Source organism: Melospiza georgiana, chromosome Z (genome assembly GCF_028018845.1).
Source record: "Melospiza georgiana isolate bMelGeo1 chromosome Z, bMelGeo1.pri, whole genome shotgun sequence".
Lineage (NCBI taxonomy): Eukaryota > Metazoa > Chordata > Aves > Passeriformes > Passerellidae > Melospiza > Melospiza georgiana.
In genome coordinates this window covers 69,468,620-69,488,223 of record NC_080465.1, presented here as the reverse complement: position 1 = coordinate 69,488,223, position 19,604 = coordinate 69,468,620, and the positions used below count along the sequence as shown (strand labels likewise).

The following is a 19,604-nucleotide window of genomic DNA, read 5'->3' as shown; positions in this document are numbered from 1 at the left end:
ATTTCTTCAACTGAAAGAAAAAAATAATATCACCACATTAAAAATAACCCAACTGTGAAGCACTGTGGAGACACTGTAAGGCACTGCAGTTTTTGGGCTGCATAACTAGGAAATAATCACACAGAGCTCCTTGAAAATGTTCAGACCTCAGCAACCAGCAGCCTTTCTAGAATTAATACCAGGCTCAGCAGCCCTGCACAAGATATCACAAGCCTGTAAGATCACAGGTAATTACTCACACGCTGTGAGATTTCAGCTTTCATCACAATCCCAAAACTGTTACAGCTGCACACAGTAGCTGGAGCAACCCAGCATTTAGTCAAGAGTACTTACAGTATCCAAATGTCTCATGTGCACACATGTAAAATTCAGCTACAGTTTGGTGAGATACGCATTGAAATTATATGGAAAAGAGAAAGGTGCCAAGGTACATAAACCAAGGATTATCTTGTGAAGTTAAAATTCCTGTTGACATGTGGAAGTTCAGGCTGTTGCAATCAAAAGGCGTATTTGCAAGTCTAACATTTATAATTACACAAACATTCCCCCACCCTTAATGTCAAACATACTGAATACCTTTCCGACGGTGAGAGGCTTTCCAGCTGGTGAAGAAAACAGCATCAGGAATTCAGTGTGTGTATTATTTAAAACTATTATCTATCTACATTTCTAAAGAGAATGAAGTTCATTTTTTGTTCCAGTCTGTAACTCTACCATAGCCAAATGTCAGAATAATGAATAAGATATATAAATTTAAGAAGCATCTATATGAATATTCACTTAAAACATCTCAAAATATTACTCAGCTAATACATATCTTTAATAAATGGTGAACTGTTGTTATGGAGAGCAGTGGTACAAAGTTTACTTATATTTAAAAAATATTAATTGACATTCCTCATCTGTGTGACAAGCTTACAGTGTCAATTAACCAGCGTTATCGCTTTGCAAATTGCTTACCAGTGAAACAACAAAAAGTACAAACTAAATACTTTGAATCAACTATTAATGGGTCTTTCTCCTTCAAAGTTATTTCCCCTTTGAAAGGCAACAAAGCCCACAAGATCAGAAGGGCCTGGCAAGTGGCAAATCTGGCACTAACACTACATATGACTTTGGAAAAGCTGCCCTGGGTTCCTCCTCCTTCTTTTGTCTGTCCAATGTTTAGACAAAAGCGATCTTGGATTGATATTCAGGTCTGGAATCATCCCATATTAGCAAAATAGCTTACCAAAGTGCCTGCACTAAGAGATTAATTGCTTATGCTTCATGTATAATTGGTAGACAGCACAACATGTCTTCTCCAGACCCATGCAAAAGTTTTTCTATATTCCTTTGATCATGTAGAACATTGGCGTAAAAAACGGAAGCAATTTAATTTTGGTTATACCTGTATTGCTCCAAAATAAAGAATTCAGACACATTATTCATCCCTCATATAGTTAGGGCATTTTTACCCAAGAAGTAGAAAATTATAAGTAGAAACCAAAAATGTGTCATTTCCGAAATTCAAAACTAGAAAAGGAGGGGAAAGTCTGTAACACAGAGGGAGACAGTTAGATGTGAATTACAGACCTATCAGAAAGCAAGAAAGCAGGAAAGAAAGCAAGAAAGAAAGCATGAAGATAGAAGTCCTGTGAAGCTCCCTGTGCTTCCCTGGAGCACCACAGGGAAAGCTCCAGGCGATAGTAATGCCAAGATCAAGCTAGCCATGGAAGCATAGACATGGTTGGCACTGACCATATTCATAGGTTTCTTACAGGAATGCTCCTTTTATGACTTTTTTTTTAAAAGCAAATTATAGAGAAATTTAAGATTAAAATATACAACATAGTATTAATCATATTACACCTCTTACTAAGATAAATAAGAAGATAAATATTAGTATATTCTTTTTAGAAATCAGGCAAAAAAACCCCAATATCCATGAAGAGCTGAAACACTGCTTTGAATGGAAACAAATTCTGAGTAACAGGCCTTCACTGAAAGGTAGCAACTGAACAACTGTGGATCTTCACATCTCTTCTGCTATCCTTTCAAATATTCAGCTCTCACTCATGCTCTCTTGTCAGAAGAGTTTCTGCTGCACCTCAGGACTGACAGCCATAAAAGCCACTTCAGAACTGCTTCCTGATGACTGATGTGAAATAAAATATCACAGAGGAGAAGACCACAGAAAGAGCATCCCCCAGTCCATTCCCACTGCCAGTGAGCAGAGCAGGCAGCTGCTGCAGGTGGATATTACCATGACAAACTGCGCACAAACATTCTCCTCAACAATAGCTACAGCAGCAGTGGGTACAGTGGCAGAAAGAAGGGCTTTTAAGAAACTGTAAACAAGCCAAACACTCTTCAACTAGAGTGATTTTATGTATTTGAAATAAAAAAATGCTTCATGTTGTAGCTACTTCACTAGCTGACAAATGAAAGTGAAATAGCTCTTAAGCTGATAATGCAACTGTTCTCACAAGCAAACTTCAGTAATTCTTGAAGGGCAAATGAAGCCCTTGGTAGCAGGACAGAAATGGGACTACTGTTGAATTTGGCTGCCTTTTCCAGTCCCAGCCTAAGAACATACCATAGCCTAACAATATGTTTTAGTATTTGTTAATCTGCTGAGGTCAGTCTATTGAAGTTAATTTTTATTGCCCTATCTAAAACAAGAGGAAATGGGAATCATTAAGTTACCTTTCCCAATCATTCCTTCAACACACCTAGCTTCCTAGAGGATAAACTACCCTCTGCTGGAATAACAGAGAATTTACAGGCATGAAAACACTTCCTTGAAAACTTCTTTTGGACCTTCTTAAAAACATTCTGCTGCAAATACAGTTCGTCACTTGTTGCAGACTTACTAAAACCAGAGCTTATTCCAGTGATTTTGCAGCCAGTGTCCTCTTAGTGAAAGATAACTGACTCACCTAATACATTAATCATTCCCACAAAATTAGCCTTTTTTTCAGGCAGCTTTAGTAGATTTTTCTAAGAACCAAGCTGCTGAGTAATGGACAATATCCACTAACTTCCTGGTTTCTATTATTTTTCTTGGTCCTGGAATCTTTCAGAATTCAAACTTAATGTAACATAATTCAGCCCACGCAAGAGTTGATCGCACATAGTAGTTACACAGTGTACAAACCCTTTTTCAACTGCAATAGCAAGCATTAAAGAAAAGAAATAAATCTTCCCCAAGGAGCCCAGACTTAGAATTTATCCAGATAATTCTTCCATCAGGTAACAGAAGAGCCATTGCACTTCACTACTAGCTGCCAGTCCACCCTGACAGCTGGAAACACTTTCAAATCCAGTCCCACAATGGGCAGGATGGTACAAGAAGAAACTTCTATTAAACTTTCAGCTGGTTGTAACTCACATCTGTCCTCAAATCATATGCCCAAGCCAGCCCTCATACTGTAAAGGTACCACAGACTCAGTACATAATACTGACGGTCTCTGCCCTCTTTCCAAAATGGTCCCAGTACCTTCATGGAAGGTAATTTCACCTCAGAATTACTGACCATCTTCTTGGACCACTTCACCAGGATAGACACAGAACACAATTTGTACACAGGCAATATATTTTCCATAGAAACTACAGTTTATTTTACATGGAGGTGTTGAACAAAAACGAAGCCAAGTATGACAACAGAGAAAGGAATGCTACAAAACCATATAATGAGTTAACCACTTCCATGACTGTTAAACCAGCTGCAAAAATCACAGGTCCACTGATTTCATCGCAGGTGCCTTTGGTACACAGTTTTTAATACCCAGTAAAAGTTTCAACTTTCAAACAGAAATGCAAAGCTCTGTTTCTTTCTTCAAATCCATAGAAGATGGGTGTATATCAAACCCTGACATGATGTTATCACACCACCAAAAAAAACCCCCAAAAATAACCATGAGAAAACCCGATACTTTGCTTAAATTTCTGGCACACAGATACTGTCACAGAACTGCAGTCAGGATGTTTGGAGAGGGTCTTCAGTCCCACGATCTCTCATGGAAAATGTGCAGAACAGCTAGACTGGAACAGGAGCTGCCACACGACGGCTTCCTGTGCAGTGCAGGGCTGTTTCTGCTTCCACCACAGCTGCCAGCCACAGGACCTCCTCACAACAAAATGAAACAGCACACAGCATCAGCCACGGAAAGTTTAAAAAATACAAAACAATTCCAATTACTAATACTAACAAAGCATATTCTAAAGCACCCATGCAATTCACCCAGTATATATTCTAAAATACGAGTTTCTTCAGCAAAGGTAACAGTTTGTGCCAAAGTGGAATTTAACTCAAAACATCTTTTTCCGCATAGGATCTGGCTTAGCTGGCTACATGTAACACATCAGGTAATGCCTGAAACAGTCAAAAGTACTTTAAGGGCTCTAAAAAAAGAAAATATATTGGCAGCTATTTATCAGTGCTCTTCTATGAACTTCCCATTTCTGCTGTTGGCCTCTGAAAGGCAAGTAAAAACTGCCAACTTAAAAATAAATAAATAAATAAATAAATAAATAATACAGCATAAGAAACAGTTGAAGGATAATCTATTCTAATGTACACTGTTCCAAATAAACAGATTAAAAAGCCAAATTTAAGTATTTTAAGTGTTTTAGCAACTAATGTAGACTTCATAACTGCTAAAACAGAATTGTGAACTAGCACAGTTATGGACGTTATTACAGAGGAAAAACCCAGTGTGCTGCAAAGATTAAAAGATTAACAGCATCGTTTTCACAGTCAAAAACCCCCCAAACTTCAGTAGCATGATTGACTAATATGGAACACATGACTGTGGAGTGAATTACAGGGCTGTGTCACAGGCAGTGTCCCCTGGGGGCGCACCCCTGGGTCCCCTGGCAGTGGCATTTGCAGCTCCTGTCTCCTGGACAAGCATGCAGCAGGAACAGCAGGAATGGGACAGGACTGACCTCACTGCCCGCCCTGGAAAAGCCCCCAGTCATCACAGTGGAAAAGTGCCAGAAGTGCTAGTAATAATTCTAGTAATATTAGTAATAACTAGAATTCTTTAAAAAAAAACCCTAAAAAAACTTAAAAAAAAAAAAGCCAAGGCAAACCAAACTGTTACCATCTGTGATGATTTTATACAAAAGTATGAGGGCAGGAAAATACTCTATGTTTTAAAGTATACAATTTTTATTGACTTGCAATGCCACTTCTGTTCAAGTGGCATTACAGAATTCCCCAATTCCTCTGAAACAGTTTTTCAGCTTACTCCTTGCTTAATTTTTCTCCTCTAATTATTAATTAAAGACTGTTGTGTAACATTTGGTTCAGTCTATCTCCATTGTCTATTAATAATGATTTTATTTTGGCATACAGACAGAATTTACTCTAACAGTCGTTTTTTTTCCTGAAAAAACTTCATGTGTCAAAAGCATGACAACAAAAATTAAGCAAAAAAAAACCCAGAAATAAAGTTTTCCCACAGCCAAACTTTCCATGAAAGGAGAAAGGCTGACAAATTCTTCAGTAAGTCAAGAATGTTACTGAACTCCAAACATGCAATGGGAGTTTAACATGCAAAATGCTTTTCAGGCCTGCAGCATGCTAAGAGCAGTCCCAAGTTTCCAACATTCTGTATACACACTTCCACTGCCTGCTGAAGACATCAATCCTCTGGAAGTGAAGCTCATAGAAGCACTGCCAGAAAATACCCATCAATTCAAATGTCTACATGGCCCTTTCAGTATAAAAATCACAGTTGCAAACAGCAGAAAGCACTTTTCATAGTTATTTTTTGGCTATGTTCCAGCTGCCCCTGAGCAATGCAGGTAAGGTTTTAGAACCCTCAACCAGCTAAAGGAGATAGAAGGGATACCACGTGGCAGCTGAGACAGGCTGAATAAATATGTCATGGAACAAAAGAAGTCAAATATTTTAATTAAAATCTTTCATCTAGCTAGAAATATGACCACAGTTATTTATATATCTCAACTGATCAAGCTACAGTAGTTGACTCATGTGTCACAAACAACCTTCTAAAAACTGTAACATTATCATCAGGAAAAGTTTATTCAGAGACAATTAAGAGTCCTAATATTTTCTAATCTAGGATTTTTGAAATTCATTGGAGGTTTTTTCCATGTATGATTACTTTTCGAAGCTTTTATTTTTAATTTGTGATATTTTGACTTCTCACGTAAGTGGTTTCCTCACAAACAGAAGTTCTTTGGTGGTTACTCAATGCTACAACGTGTGACATTTCTACTATGAGAGGATGACAACTCGTGTTACAAGTGGAATTTCTTCATTTTTTCAGTTCCACTTCAGTTCCACAGTATCTGCTTTGCTCTGTAGAATAAGGATTTCACGTGATTATGCTTTTCTTCCTGACTAGGTGTTCTATATATCAAAACCATTCGTTCAGTGGGAAACTCCCAAAAGTTACTGTATTTTTCTAATAACTCTGAAAGCTAGACAATAGGTAGACACAGAAAGCTCACATCCCCAGAAACCCATCCCACAGCTGTGTGACTGATTTCTATCCTATTCTCTAATTAAAGAACTAACACTATCAGTTCCACAAAACTGATCATACTATCCTTGCACTCAAAGCTATACTTTTTTGTACAGTTCTCTGAAGCTTTTTTGGGTTGTGGTTTTGTTTTTTTAATGTTGCTTCCTCATTGATTTTCCTGACTTTCCTGCACTTTTTAGTTAGTTCTTAGGGTGTATCCGTTATAAGACAGACCTTATAGAACAAAAGATAGCATTCACTCTTTCACACCCACATTCATATACACACACACACACACAGAAGGGCCTGGGCAACCTCTGCTATAGACTAAGCCTTGTTAAGATACACCATCTGTTATGAGATGGGCAAAATACCTTATAAGATGGGATGTGAAGATGAGAAAGTAAGTGAAAAAAAAGGCAGTGACAAAGAAACAAAAATAATTTACTCTGCCTTTAGTCATGCAAAAGTTTTGCACTGCTTCAGGGCAGCAAGGAAGTTCTTTTTCCATACTGGTAAATATTGCTGAACATGTGTCAAATTAATCCCAGATAATGGTCTCTATTGCCAGAGCTCCGAAGTCCTGGTGTATGAAAAAAGGACTGTTGAGAAAGCACATGCAATTACACCTCCTGAATTCAGAGCTTGCTCTCCATCTGGGTCAGCATCCCTGCAACAGTCAGAAATTGTTTAAAAGCAAAAACAACCTTTGTGCTGCATTTACTATGGAAATTCTCTTGAAGTACTTCTAATTTGCTTCTGATAGTTAGGCAAATGTAACTGGTCAACCTCTACTCCCACTCCTCTGTGTTTGTGACAGAATGACTTTCTAATTTTGTAAAAAATAAAGAGCCACCAAAATGTAAGCAAAAGTGCTGTTTGTTTTCTCTGAGCAGACCAGATCACCACCACTGCTATAATTTATTTATCCCTATACATGTTAAGTAAAAATCAAGGTTTTTTCTAAAACTGCATTTTAGTTTTCAAAACAGTTAGATAACAACACTAAATAAAAAGCTGATCAAATAAAAACTAGCTTTATTTTCCTTCATGTCTGCCCATATAGCACTGAAAACTGAAACTTAGTTCTCTTTCCCATAGTACAAACTTGTTCTCATATATTTTGTTCTATCAGTACTTCTGTCATCAGCATATTATGATGTTATCATGACTTTACTGATAGCAAGTCCACAGGCATCATTTTCATAGGCTTAAAGGAAATAAAAGAGATGGAAGATGATAAGACTGACAAATAATAGACTTTTATAATACATTTTGCCTTTGCACCAAAGAAGAGATTCTTCTAAGGATACCAATGTTGTGTTTTGGGACAGAGGTTTTGTGCTCTTTGTAGCAACTAATGTCACCAAGTGTACAAGGGCAATAGACCAGCAGGTGTGAAATTCAGCATGACAATGGGAAGCTTCATCCCTGAGCCAGAAGTGAGAGCACAGGTCACTAGCACAGTAACTCCCATGGCCATACTTGTGGTTGTAGGTCTTGTATGGACATTTCTGGACTAGGGACTACACCACCACCATCGCCGCTCGGGTGAAAGCTGCACAAAGGCACTGCATAACGTGACTGCTGCCCTTCCATCAGCCCAGATAAGACTGGCTATAATCGTAAGGCTCAGCCAGCAAGTGTAACCCTATTTCCAATGCACACACGATCGTCTCACAGTCAAGACCGAACAAATTCTCGGTACAGACACACAAATGCATGCCTTGAACGTACACTTCCTGTGCTGGGACCCACACTAACAGAGGCCAGGAACAGGCAGCATAGCAGATCTTCCCCTTGGCAGCGAGACACGCCGCCCCGATGCCGGAGCATCGGCTGCCGCCCGCACTGTCGCACCGCGCCCCTGTCTGTGCTGCGCGGCCGGGCAGCCCGGGGTGACACGGGCTGGGGCCGGCACACGGACAGCGGGACCCCCCCCCGGCTCCTTCGCTGGAGCGCGGCGGGCCGGGCAAGCGGCAGCCCCGCTCGGCGGCAAACGCCGTCGGGGAGCGGCCCTTTGGGCGGAGCAGCCCGCGCCGGCACCGCGGGGCACACGGGCAGCCCGCTCGCACAGGTGCCCCCGCCGCCCCCGGCCCGGCCCGGCCCGGCCCGGCCCCCGCCCGCCCCGCGCAACCTGCCCTGCCCTGCCCTGCCCTGCCCTGCCCGGCGCGGCGCGGCCAATGGGGCGAGAGGGCGGGGAGCGGCGGCGGAGCGGCCCGGGCCGCCCCCGCCCTCCGCGGCGAAACTCGGCGGGAGCGCCGCGGGGGCTGAGACGGTGCCCGCGCCCCGCACGGCCCGCACCGCTCCGCGCAGCGCACCGCACCGCACCGCACCGCACCGCCGGCGCACCGGGGGATGAGCCGCGCTCACCGAGCTCCGGCACCTTCTCTCGCCGCCCCGAGGGCACCTGGAGCCGCCGCCCCAGCGCCGCGCTGAGCCCTCCCCGGCGTCGGTGCGAGCGAGAGGCGGTGAGGCGGCTCCGCTCGGCTCGGCTCGGGCCGCCCCGATCCCCCTCCGGGCTGGGCGCGGAGCGCTGCGGCAGGAAGAGGCAGCCCCGGCTCCCTCGGCTGCGGTCGGTGGTTGACGGACGGCACCCCGGTTCGGACTCATTTTAGGACCTTTTTTTTTTTCTTTCTTTCTTTACCTGAAACAAACCACTTTTTCTTTTTTTTTTTTTTTTTTTTTCTTTAATAACTTCTCGCGCATTTGAATTTTTGCTTTCCCACTATACAACCCTCTCCCGTGCCTTTCTCGGCTTCTCCTTTTCGGACCCGATCTTGCCGTCTCTCAGCTCGCCAGCTGCCGCGTGGGCATCATGTCATTCGACCCCACCACCACCATGTCACCTACGAACGGCTCCGCCAACGGGACCGCCAGCGGGGCCGAAGGCGGGAAGCCCCCCACTATCCCCACTGTCATGTTCATCTTCGGCGTGGTGGGCAACCTCATAGCCATCGTGGTGCTCTGCAAGTCCAGGAAGGAGCAGAAGGAGACCACTTTCTACACGCTGGTCTGCGGACTGGCGGTCACAGATCTCTTGGGGACCTGCCTGGTGAGTCCGGTCACAATTGCCACTTACCTGCAGAACCGATGGCCAGGAGGAGAGGCACTGTGTGAGTACAGCTCCTTCATCCTCCTCTTCTTTGGTCTCTCTGGCCTCAGCATTATCTGTGCCATGTCTATAGAGAGGTACCTGGCCATCAACCATGCCTATTTCTACAACCATTACGTAGACAAGAAGCTGGCAGGGCTCACACTCTTTGCCATCTACGCTTCCAACGTGCTGTTCTGCGCCCTGCCCAGCATGGGGCTCGGCAGATCTACTTTGCAGTACCCTTGCACTTGGTGTTTCATAGACTGGCGAACAAACGTGTCCACCCATGCAGCATATTCCTACATGTACGCGGGCTTCAGCTCCTTCCTGATCCTGGTGACTGTGATCTGCAACATCCTGGTGTGCGTGGCCCTCATTCGCATGCACCGCCAGTTCATGCGACGCACGTCCTTGGGGACAGACACCACCTCCAGCCGTTTATCTGACTTTCGCAGGCGCCGGAGCTTCCGTCGGATGGCTGGAGCAGAAATCCAGATGGTTATTCTGCTCATTGCCACTTCCCTGGTCGTGGTCATCTGCTCCATTCCTCTGGTGGTGAGTAACATCATGCAACCCTTCTTCTGTTCCATCATCCTTACTTCAGAATATTTTCTTGTCCTAGTCTGTGTTTGTCAAACAGATTCCTGTTGGATTAGGTGCTTATTTGTGGCACCTGCAGTTGGTGTCACAAATTGTTACAATAACTCAATGGCTGCTAGCATACATGCGTGGTATGAGAAAGTTGAGTAGATTTACATTTACACAAAAAGAAACCTGCTTATCCCAAGACCTGGAGTCCTTTATCTCAATAATCATTTCACTGTTTAACTGGAATCCACATAGTAAAATCCTGAGTGCTAATGACACTTTAAAGTTCACCTGCAAAATTAATTTGTGGTAAGTGAAGCTTGGGGCTGGCCTGACTGTTCAGTGTGTTTTTAAAATGTGCATGCTGTTGCTCTAGGGTGCAAGAGTCCCTGATGTGCAGAAGGAGGACAGAGTTGTGTTCGCTTGGCACTAGCAACATACAGAGCTTTTCACAACCAAAACCTAAGCTAAACTTCCACTCCTCGGGGATTCCTGCCCCATCTCTGGGGTAGATCCCACAGGCATCCTTTCAGGAGTTCCCCGCACAGTGGGAGGAGTGAACTCAGTGGAACCACCTGTCGGTGTGTTGCTCACTGAAATGAGTGTTGGAGGAATCTGGCCCCCATAAGCCTTGAGATCACGCTGAAATGTCAGACGACATTACAACTAACTGTGTGCTCATTTTCTGAAAAGGCTGATACAATTAGTGTTATTAAATTAAACACACAGGATCCACTTTTTTCTATTCTTCCACCTTATCTTCAGGAAAGACAAAAAACTCAAATCCACCAGCTAAAGGCAGAGTTCTTACTTGCAAATAGCCATCATAAAGCTTCTAAAAAATCCTGTCCTACTCTGGCTCAGAGACATTAAACAAATAGTTGGCTTGCCTTATTTGCCATCTTACAAAACACAGTGTAGGGACTAAAGCAGTGGCTGTCAGACAGAAGGTGTTTTTAGAAGGACTTTTTAAAGGAGGTTTCTTGTCAGTAGGGTGATTCCTCTGTCATAGAGAGGGGGTGCCATTTATGTCAAATAGAGCTGGCCAGCTGGAGATGCAAAACAGTGAATATCACTGTGAGGAAGTTTGGAGAAGGGCATGTGGGCAGGACTCGGTGTCAGCGAGTCTGTCCCCCTGCTCAGAGGAGCAGTAATGACCAGGGTTGGTCGGAGCTGCCCCAGTGCTGACAAGCAGGAGCCCGTGCAGTGTGCTGTGCTGCAGCACCAGGGTCCCGGCCGTTGCCAGAGGCCATCTTCTCTCCTTTGGCGTTGTCACTTGTGTGTGACCGAGCGTGGTGCCGTGTGTTCCTTGCCTGACATCCAGAGGAGGTTGAGAGGTGCTGCCTGAGCTGCACACAGGGTGTCCCCGGGAGAAGCACATGCCTGAGGCAGAGGAACTGTGCCAGGCTGCTCTACAGCCCAGCTCCAGAACGGCGGGGCTGAGCTGACTCGCGGCACCAGGATGTATCAGGTGGCCAAAACCTCGACAGTACTGCAGAGAAACAGTACTTAATTTGATTAATCTAGCATCAAAGCAGCTACTTCACAAGAGAACAATATTGCGTTTTTAAAAGAGGTGCTTGGTAAATACAGAGATTGAGTTCTCTGAATTAAATACATTGTCATACTTAAGCAGCTTCAGAAAACAAGCTAAGCCTTATCCTGTAGCAAAGCCGCAAAAGAAGTGCGTAGAAGTCTGAATGTGAAATGCAAAATGAAATAGTTTATATTCATTTGCACCTAGGCGGTCTTTTAAGTAATACTTTAGAAAAAAAAAGGAGGCAGGGGGCAGGAATCAAGAGGGAGTGTTTACCAGAGAGTGAACTGGATTGTTGAGAGTTAAAATTAATGAACCTGGGTAGGGCAAAAGGTTTATTATTTAAACAGTAGCTAGTGAAAAACTTGCATATAGCAGAAGTATGTGAAGGTGCAGGTGATAAAGTTGTATAGCTCTCCCAGACCTTGATTTCACTTCATACAGAGGCAGTGTTACCTTGGGAATGTTCACATAAGTTAGCTTTTACCTGGTAAAGCAGTATGTATTTTCTCTATCTAAAATGACGTAAGAAACTCGTTTCATTTAGATGAATGACTAAAAATAAAAGGAAGCTTTTTCTAAAAAAAAACAAACCCAAATAACCACATATATACACATCATCACAGTGTCCAGTGTGGTTAAATTTCCTCATTGTTAAGTAGCTTTTTTAAGTCTTTTGTCTCCCTCTGTGGGAATAAGCCACAGCCACTTGTGCTGCTTTGTGCCATGGTAAACTGCCAGGTATGCTGCTGTGTTAAGCCCTCTGGATGCACGGACACTGAGGTTAAGAATGGGGAAACTCAGAAAAGTGACACCTTTATAGTATAAATCCCTAGAAAGAGCCACTAGGCGAGGTAGGTAGATTACTAATATAGACTAATAGACTAATACGTACTAATGGACTTACATTTTCATGACTCGGAGGAGTTTTAAGGAGTCCTCAGGTCAGCCTGGCAGTCATCAAGAACGATAAAAGTGATGCCAGCATGATTCAGATACACAAAGCAGGCTCAGAGGGTGCTTTGTGACTTAAGTTTTTCTTTTGATGAGCTGACTTTGCACTGATGATTTCAGCTCAATAAACCATCAAGTAAGTCAAAGAAAAGCAACTTCTGAAAGAGACACATAAACTTTTAACATTTTAGAACAAACACTCTCTAAGATAGTAAGATAGGGTCAATCCAACAGGAGTCACTTGTTATGGTTTGATAGAAAAAAATTTCAAGACCTGAAGTATTAAACAGCCCTGAAATAACTGAGTCAGAGATAACAGCAGATTTTAATAATGAGATGCTTCAGCATATGATTTCCATGTAGGGTAATTTAGAGTTTTAGTGATTATTCATAAAAACTGCAAAAGTTTAAAGTAACAAGTGCTGTAACAAAATTATAGGGGGCTATGCAAAATGCTGAATGAACTTGAGAGAAGGCTGAATAAATATATCAAGGAAAAAAAGATGAATGAAAAATAGATTTGTGAGGGAAACTTCATATAAACTGGTGTGTTCTCAGTGTGCAGAAGGGGATGTGAAAGACATGAATCTGACAATAGTTTAAAAATCAAGTAAGAAAAGCACGTAACTTATGTGCTGACTCGTGTCTTGACTCCACACGGCTTATGTCATCTCTTAAAATATTTTGAGCTTTTTAGAAGTTAGAATTACATCGTGTAAAATGTAGGGAATAAGCTATATTATGAGGTATTTTGTCAAGAAGAGAACAGAAAGTTTTATCTGGCCTTTCTGAAAACACCAGGCTGTTTCAAGAGTAAATAGGCACACACTACTCAAAGTCTGGAATTCATTCCAGCAGTCTGTCAAATACTCTTAAAATTTTTAAGTGTGTGATCTTCTTCTCATTCTGACCACTGAACATTGTTGTTGAGTTATGGTGATATGAAGAATAAAACATAATATTTCAGGGTGTACATCTTGTTGATTGCATTAAATTATTAGGATTTTCTAACTTGATGTTTAATTGATCTAATTGGCTTGGCTTGGCTGGTTTCAACTTTTGAGTATCAGGGACTGTCCATGACCAACTGCAAGGTGTCAGGCGTGATTTTTTGGCAGCAGAGTAGTCACCAAGCAGACAGTAAGATCTTGAAGGGCAAAGGTTATTGGCTTGTGGAGCTGCAAAACTTGTTCCTGCTTACTATCATGTTTTTTTAATTTATCATATCAGCATGTGGGGAGATTTTGAGGGCAGGTGGAAGCTGTGGAAACAATTACAAGTGTGACTGTAACTATAAAAGTTACTTTATAATGCTTCATAGGATTAGGAATCATGACTTGCATCTGTAGTTAGTAAAAAGGAAAAGTACAAACAGCACAAGGACTCTGATCCTACAAGTGCCTGTCTGGAGCATAAACTTGAGATACCTTCGAGCTGTGTAGTTCTTAATTGCAAATAAACTGCTATTACTCTTAAGATATATTGTCTGAATTCTACAGCTGCAAACTTAATATACAAACCCTGTTTTTTAGAGATCTGAATTGTTCTAGTTTGCTTCCTTTTTTAATTAGGATTTCAAATTGCACAAATCCAAGCATCAGATTAGATAATTTATTTAGCATCGCATTCCACTTACTTGGCACTTGCTTAGAAGATGACAGGCAATATCTTTTATTGTGCTGCCTCCTGCAGCAGAGGACTTGTAGCCAAAAGAGGGTACATCTCTTGCTGTAATTTTAAGTGATCCTTTACTAAATGTTGTTTCACCAGTAAGTAAAGAAGGATGAGACGTTCCTACACAGATAAATTTTTACTCTATTGTGACTAATGTAAGGCAACAATAGGTCTTAACTGATAAATGCATATGACATTCTGGGGAATCCATTTTCTATGGAACTCTTCTGGGAAGTAGAAACAGTTTTGTACAATCAGAGTTTTCACTGTAGGTCCACTCTGTGAATCGTTAACCTCCACATGCTGCTTAGCTGTCAAAAGGAAATACAACTAGCAGAAATAGCATAAAAAAGGTGTCCTGTACCATTAGCAACAATCCTTTTCAGCCAGAGGGTGAACATTGGGAGACATTTTCGTCTTTCCATAAAGTCTGCCAGGTAGCAGAAAGAGGTGGAATAGGCACCTCAATTTCACGTGCTGCTTATCAAAAGAACAATCCGACTATTAAATCACTGATGTGTAACTATAGCTCTGAGTTTAAGAAAAAAAAATGTAAGCTAGGTCTCCAGGTTGAATTGAACTTTGTATTTCTTCAGCTGTCTTCAAAGTGTGCCTTCTGGTTTTTGTGTGGTGTGAGTGGATTTGCTATACACATTAGGCATATACTCACGTATACGTTATACATCTCTGCACATTATATATATATACACACATATTGTACCTATGGACACGTACATTATACATATGTACACTTTATACACATACACACATACATATTGCACATACACACATACACATTATGCGTGCCTACACTTTACACACATAAACACATACATATTAAACATGTGTACACACGCACCTCATACTTATATTCACATTTTATACATGTACACAAATGTAATACGAAGACCCACACCCGCCGCGGGGCAGCCGCGCCATCTAGCGCTGTTGCCTGGGAGCAACAACTTATTTGTCAGTAATTTATTTAGTAATCCTTTTTCACAGCATAAATAGGGAAAGCTGCTTACGGAACAAACAGTCAAAGTCTTAAATAACATAATATAATTAAAATCTTATAAATAAAATTATAATTAAAATTAATAATTAAAAGTAAAATTTTTTTCTGAATATAATTTATATTGTCTGAAATAGTTTAAAACAAAGTCAAATATTAAAAGATGGAGGAGAGTTTTTTAACAAATTTTTTTTCAAAAGCCATAAAAATAGGTTAATCATGCATAGGAATACCCTTTGAAGCACCTGAAGGGCATGTTTGGCCTAACAGATCAATAAGAAAAAGAAATTAGTAGTCAGAAAGACATCTGCAGCGTGATAAATCATTATAAAAGTAACTGTGGATAAAACTGGCATCACTATATTGCTTTATAAATTCAATATTTTCCCATATCTTGAGTTCAGTAGGTTACCCATAAACCTAGGGAAAATACTGAGAAAGGAAATATACTCAATCATCAGTTTGACAGTCTGTTTGAGAGAGACTGTAGGTGCAGGGCTTCCACAGAGGGACTCTGTGTTATTCTAAGCATACCATTGATAGCTTTGGAGACTATCCCATCTCTGAATACTGACAAGGCTGAATGCCACCGCATTGCCCTCCTGCAAGAAAATTTCTCAAGAATTGAGAAATTTTCCATCAGACTTGGATGGCTTCACATGGAGGACTTGTGAGAGCTGAGCTAATTTGGCTCATTTATTGAAATTCTTGCTTGCCTCCATGAGTGTAACCTCATCACTAGGCAGGCCTTGATTCATTTCAGGAGCCAAGGATAAGATTCTAAAAACCTCGTAATTTTGCTACTAGATTTTTTACTGTATCAGATAAATATATAATTAAGGGATCTATTTTGACTAACCTGAAGGAGCCTGAAGAAAAGAGAATCTTCCATTATTAACTTTTCAGTGGCTTTCCTAAGCCTTTCTCTAACTGGACACTGCTTAGGTCTTGCTAAAATGGAGAACAGCTATTTGAGACTAGTCAACACAACAAATTCCTGTGATGCCATTGTGGACTGTACCTTACAGCAGCATTTTTAAAAGTGGCTGCTTAACAAGGAGAGAGACAGCTGAAGAAAAACTAACAGAGTAAGCTGAAGAATACATTTCTATGTAGAAAACAGGGCCCTTCAGTTTTAAAATTTGTGCATGATAAACTAGAATTGCTAATTAAATAGTCACTTCACACATCAACTTCAACTTAAACTCTTGACCATTTCATCAGTATTTTTGTAAGTAAAACCAAAATGCTGGCTGTACAGGAGAAAAGTGTACTCTAGTCCAGTGCTGAAATAATCTCATTATCTTGGCCAGTTAAAAATCTCCTAGCTGGGTGAGTTGTCATTTTGGGGTTTTTTTCCTCCTTTTCCTTTTTTACATTTCTATTTTTCTAAACCATGCTGCAGCAAGCAAACACTTGTGGTTATATAAACAGTTCCAGTAAGGACAGGTGCCAGGAAAATACATTTCTAAACTTGGGAATCGACAACTCAGGACTTGCCTACAGAGTCTGGTGTACTTGGATTATCATGTGTGTTTCAGTTCATTTCTAAATTATTATTGTTAGAGGAACTGGTCAGGTCTCCCCAGTCACTTACCTCTTTGCAGGTTGCATGAGATTTGAGGTATACCAAGGAAGCAGGTCTATGTCTTTGTTCCTGGGATATTTTAAAGATGCCAGCCAAAATTTGGAGGTTCAAGGATTAAATATGAGGTGAAGGAGAGAAAAAAAGCCAGTCTTTTTCTACATGTAACAACCATGTTACAATTTTCATCTGGTTTTATTTTGCTATTTCCATAGATGAATTCATGGTTGCCAATCTGAGGTGCCTAACTTTGCCAGCCTGCTCTTCTGTTGTAGGTTACACCTGCAAATCTAGATCTCTGCTTTGAAGTGTAAGCTTTTCTATCCTGACGCAATTATATAATTTTGTCTTCCTTTCCCCCCTTCTCCTCGGGTAGGTCCGTGTCTTCGTGAACCAGCTGTACCGGCCGCAATCGGTGGAAGATGTCAGGCAAAACCCTGACCTGCAGGCTATCCGCATTGCCTCAGTGAACCCCATTTTGGACCCGTGGATCTACATCCTCCTCCGCAAGACTGTGCTCAGCAAAGCCATCGAGAAGATCAAATGCCTCTTCTGCCGCATCGGGGGGGCTCGGAGGCAGCACTCGGGGGGCAACTTCAACTGCGTGGACGGGCGCAGGACCTCGTCGGCCGTGTCCAGCCAGTCGCCCTCGTTCATCTCCCGCGAGCTGAGGGAGATCAGCAGCACCTCGCAGACGCTGCTGTACCCCCCGGAGCTGAGCGAGAGCGGCGCCGGGGGCCGCGCGCTGCTGCCGGGCCCCAGCACCAGCTCGGCGCAGTCCGACACCACATCCGTACGGACACTGCGCAGCTCCGACACCTCGGACTCCTCACAGGGACACGACTCCGAGAGTGTCTGCCTGGTGAGCGAAGCCAGCTCTGGTGGCGGGGCCAGCTCTGCGCCCAAGAGTGGCCCTCTGCAGGTCACCTTCCCCACAGAGACATTGAATTTGTCAGAAAAGTGCATATAGATAGCCGTGACAGGCATCAACCCTGGGGATACTTCCTGGTACATTGGAAAAACTGGTGCAATAGATAGGTGTTCTGCCTATTCGTGGGAGGAGGGGTTCAGCTGTGCCTCAAAGGGCTATTTTTGTCTTGCTGTGTGATGGGTATGCTTCCTTTAGACTACTGAGGACTGTGTGGAACAGACATTGCACTTGGGCCCTGCATCGGAAATGGTACAAAGCAGGTCTGATGGGACTGGAAACATGAACTGCCTTGTCTTGTAGGACACAGGGGAGCTACTGTGCCTGTGGAAATAGAAAGACCCCATCACTTGCTTTTTTTTCTTTTTTTCTTTCCCTTTCCAAGTCTGGTAGAATTGTTATTGCTCCTTTCCCGTGGCTGCTCAGCTATCAAGAGTTTGAGCTTCTGGTACTAGAGCTGAATCTGAGGCAGCTGCTAGTTACTGGACACAGCTACTTTGAGAGCTGCCTGCAGTAGGATTTTAAAGTGTCTCACTAAAGCATGAAAATGTGAATTTTTATCATTGTATATATATCAGGATTGAAAATATTTAAAAGTGTATTCTTCTCTATGAGAAGGTTTGTTATGAATACAAGGTATATAGAAATGATTGCCAGCCTTCTCTTCCCTCAGTATTTCCTGCTGATAAGGCATTCTTAGCTTAGATTTGTTGTTCATGCTAGATTCACAGCTGATGAGATAATTCTTGAGCTGAGAATACATAAGCACTTTCTGAGTGAAATGGGAATATATGCCTTTCTAAGAGAGAAAAAGAAAACACATCCTTCCAGTTAAGAATATTAGTTTTCAGTATATGTATATACTAAAAAAAAAATCCGATTTTATTTATGCTCTGAGAATGTTTTTCTGTGTAACACACACGCGCCTGTCTGAGTACTTTGGCCCACAGTCTGCACACCTTAGGCACACACTTAACATTGCCCATCAGAGTGGTCCCTCTGCTGCCAGGGATACTCCTTACATGTAAAGTTAAGGATATATAGAAGTGCTTTCAATATCAGGGCCTGAAACTTTCAACTCCTGGTTAATAGTCTTAATATTCACTTTAGTTAAAGCATCACTGATGTAATAAAGGTATTTTTTCATAACATTTATCATTTTACTTTAAATAGTAAATAGAATTTTATGACTGTGTAATCTGATACTCCATCAAATAAGTGTATGAAACCATGGAAGCAGAATCTTCATTTAAAATATAGATTATATAGACCTATATCGCAGTCTTAAACACCTTGAAAAGGATTTGTTGCTAGAGTTTTGATGACAAACACATCACCAAAACCAGCTGTTAACCACTGACAAAAAGGAGTTTTGTGTTTTATGTTGTAAGGGTTAGATCTTGTTCCAGAAATACTGTGTATCAAAATAATTCTGTACAGATATTTGGGGGATGTTTTGTCAAATACAAAGCATGTTATGTTGCTTAAAGTGTTTTAGATGTGAATGCTATATTGTATTGAAAATCTTGAGCCTTAAGTTGATATGTTTAAGTAGTTGTACCGACCAAAGCAACTTTGGGGATCACAATTAAATGGAAATGTTCTGCTTGATCTCAGATGTCTACATGAGTACCATTCAGTGCCAACTCCTTGCCTTAACAAGCCTCCCATCTTGGAATGCTTTGCACTCAGCTACTGCCAAAACATACTTTGTCCTGCAAGTTTCCAAAACACCACAGCATG

At 41.8% G+C, this 19,604-nt stretch overlaps 1 protein-coding gene across 1 annotated transcript; it reads left to right on the top strand.

Annotated features, from left to right (window-relative positions):
• The first annotated feature begins 9,227 nt into the window (after window positions 1-9,227).
• Window positions 9,228-19,442, top strand: PTGER4 (prostaglandin E receptor 4). Its single transcript, XM_058044011.1, has 2 exons — window positions 9,228-10,135; window positions 17,310-19,442. Exons 1-2 carry the CDS (start codon window positions 9,302-9,304, stop codon window positions 17,901-17,903), a joined length of 1,428 nt encoding a protein of 475 aa, XP_057899994.1. The 5' UTR covers window positions 9,228-9,301; the 3' UTR covers window positions 17,904-19,442.
• Window positions 19,443-19,604: the final 162 nt, after the last annotated feature.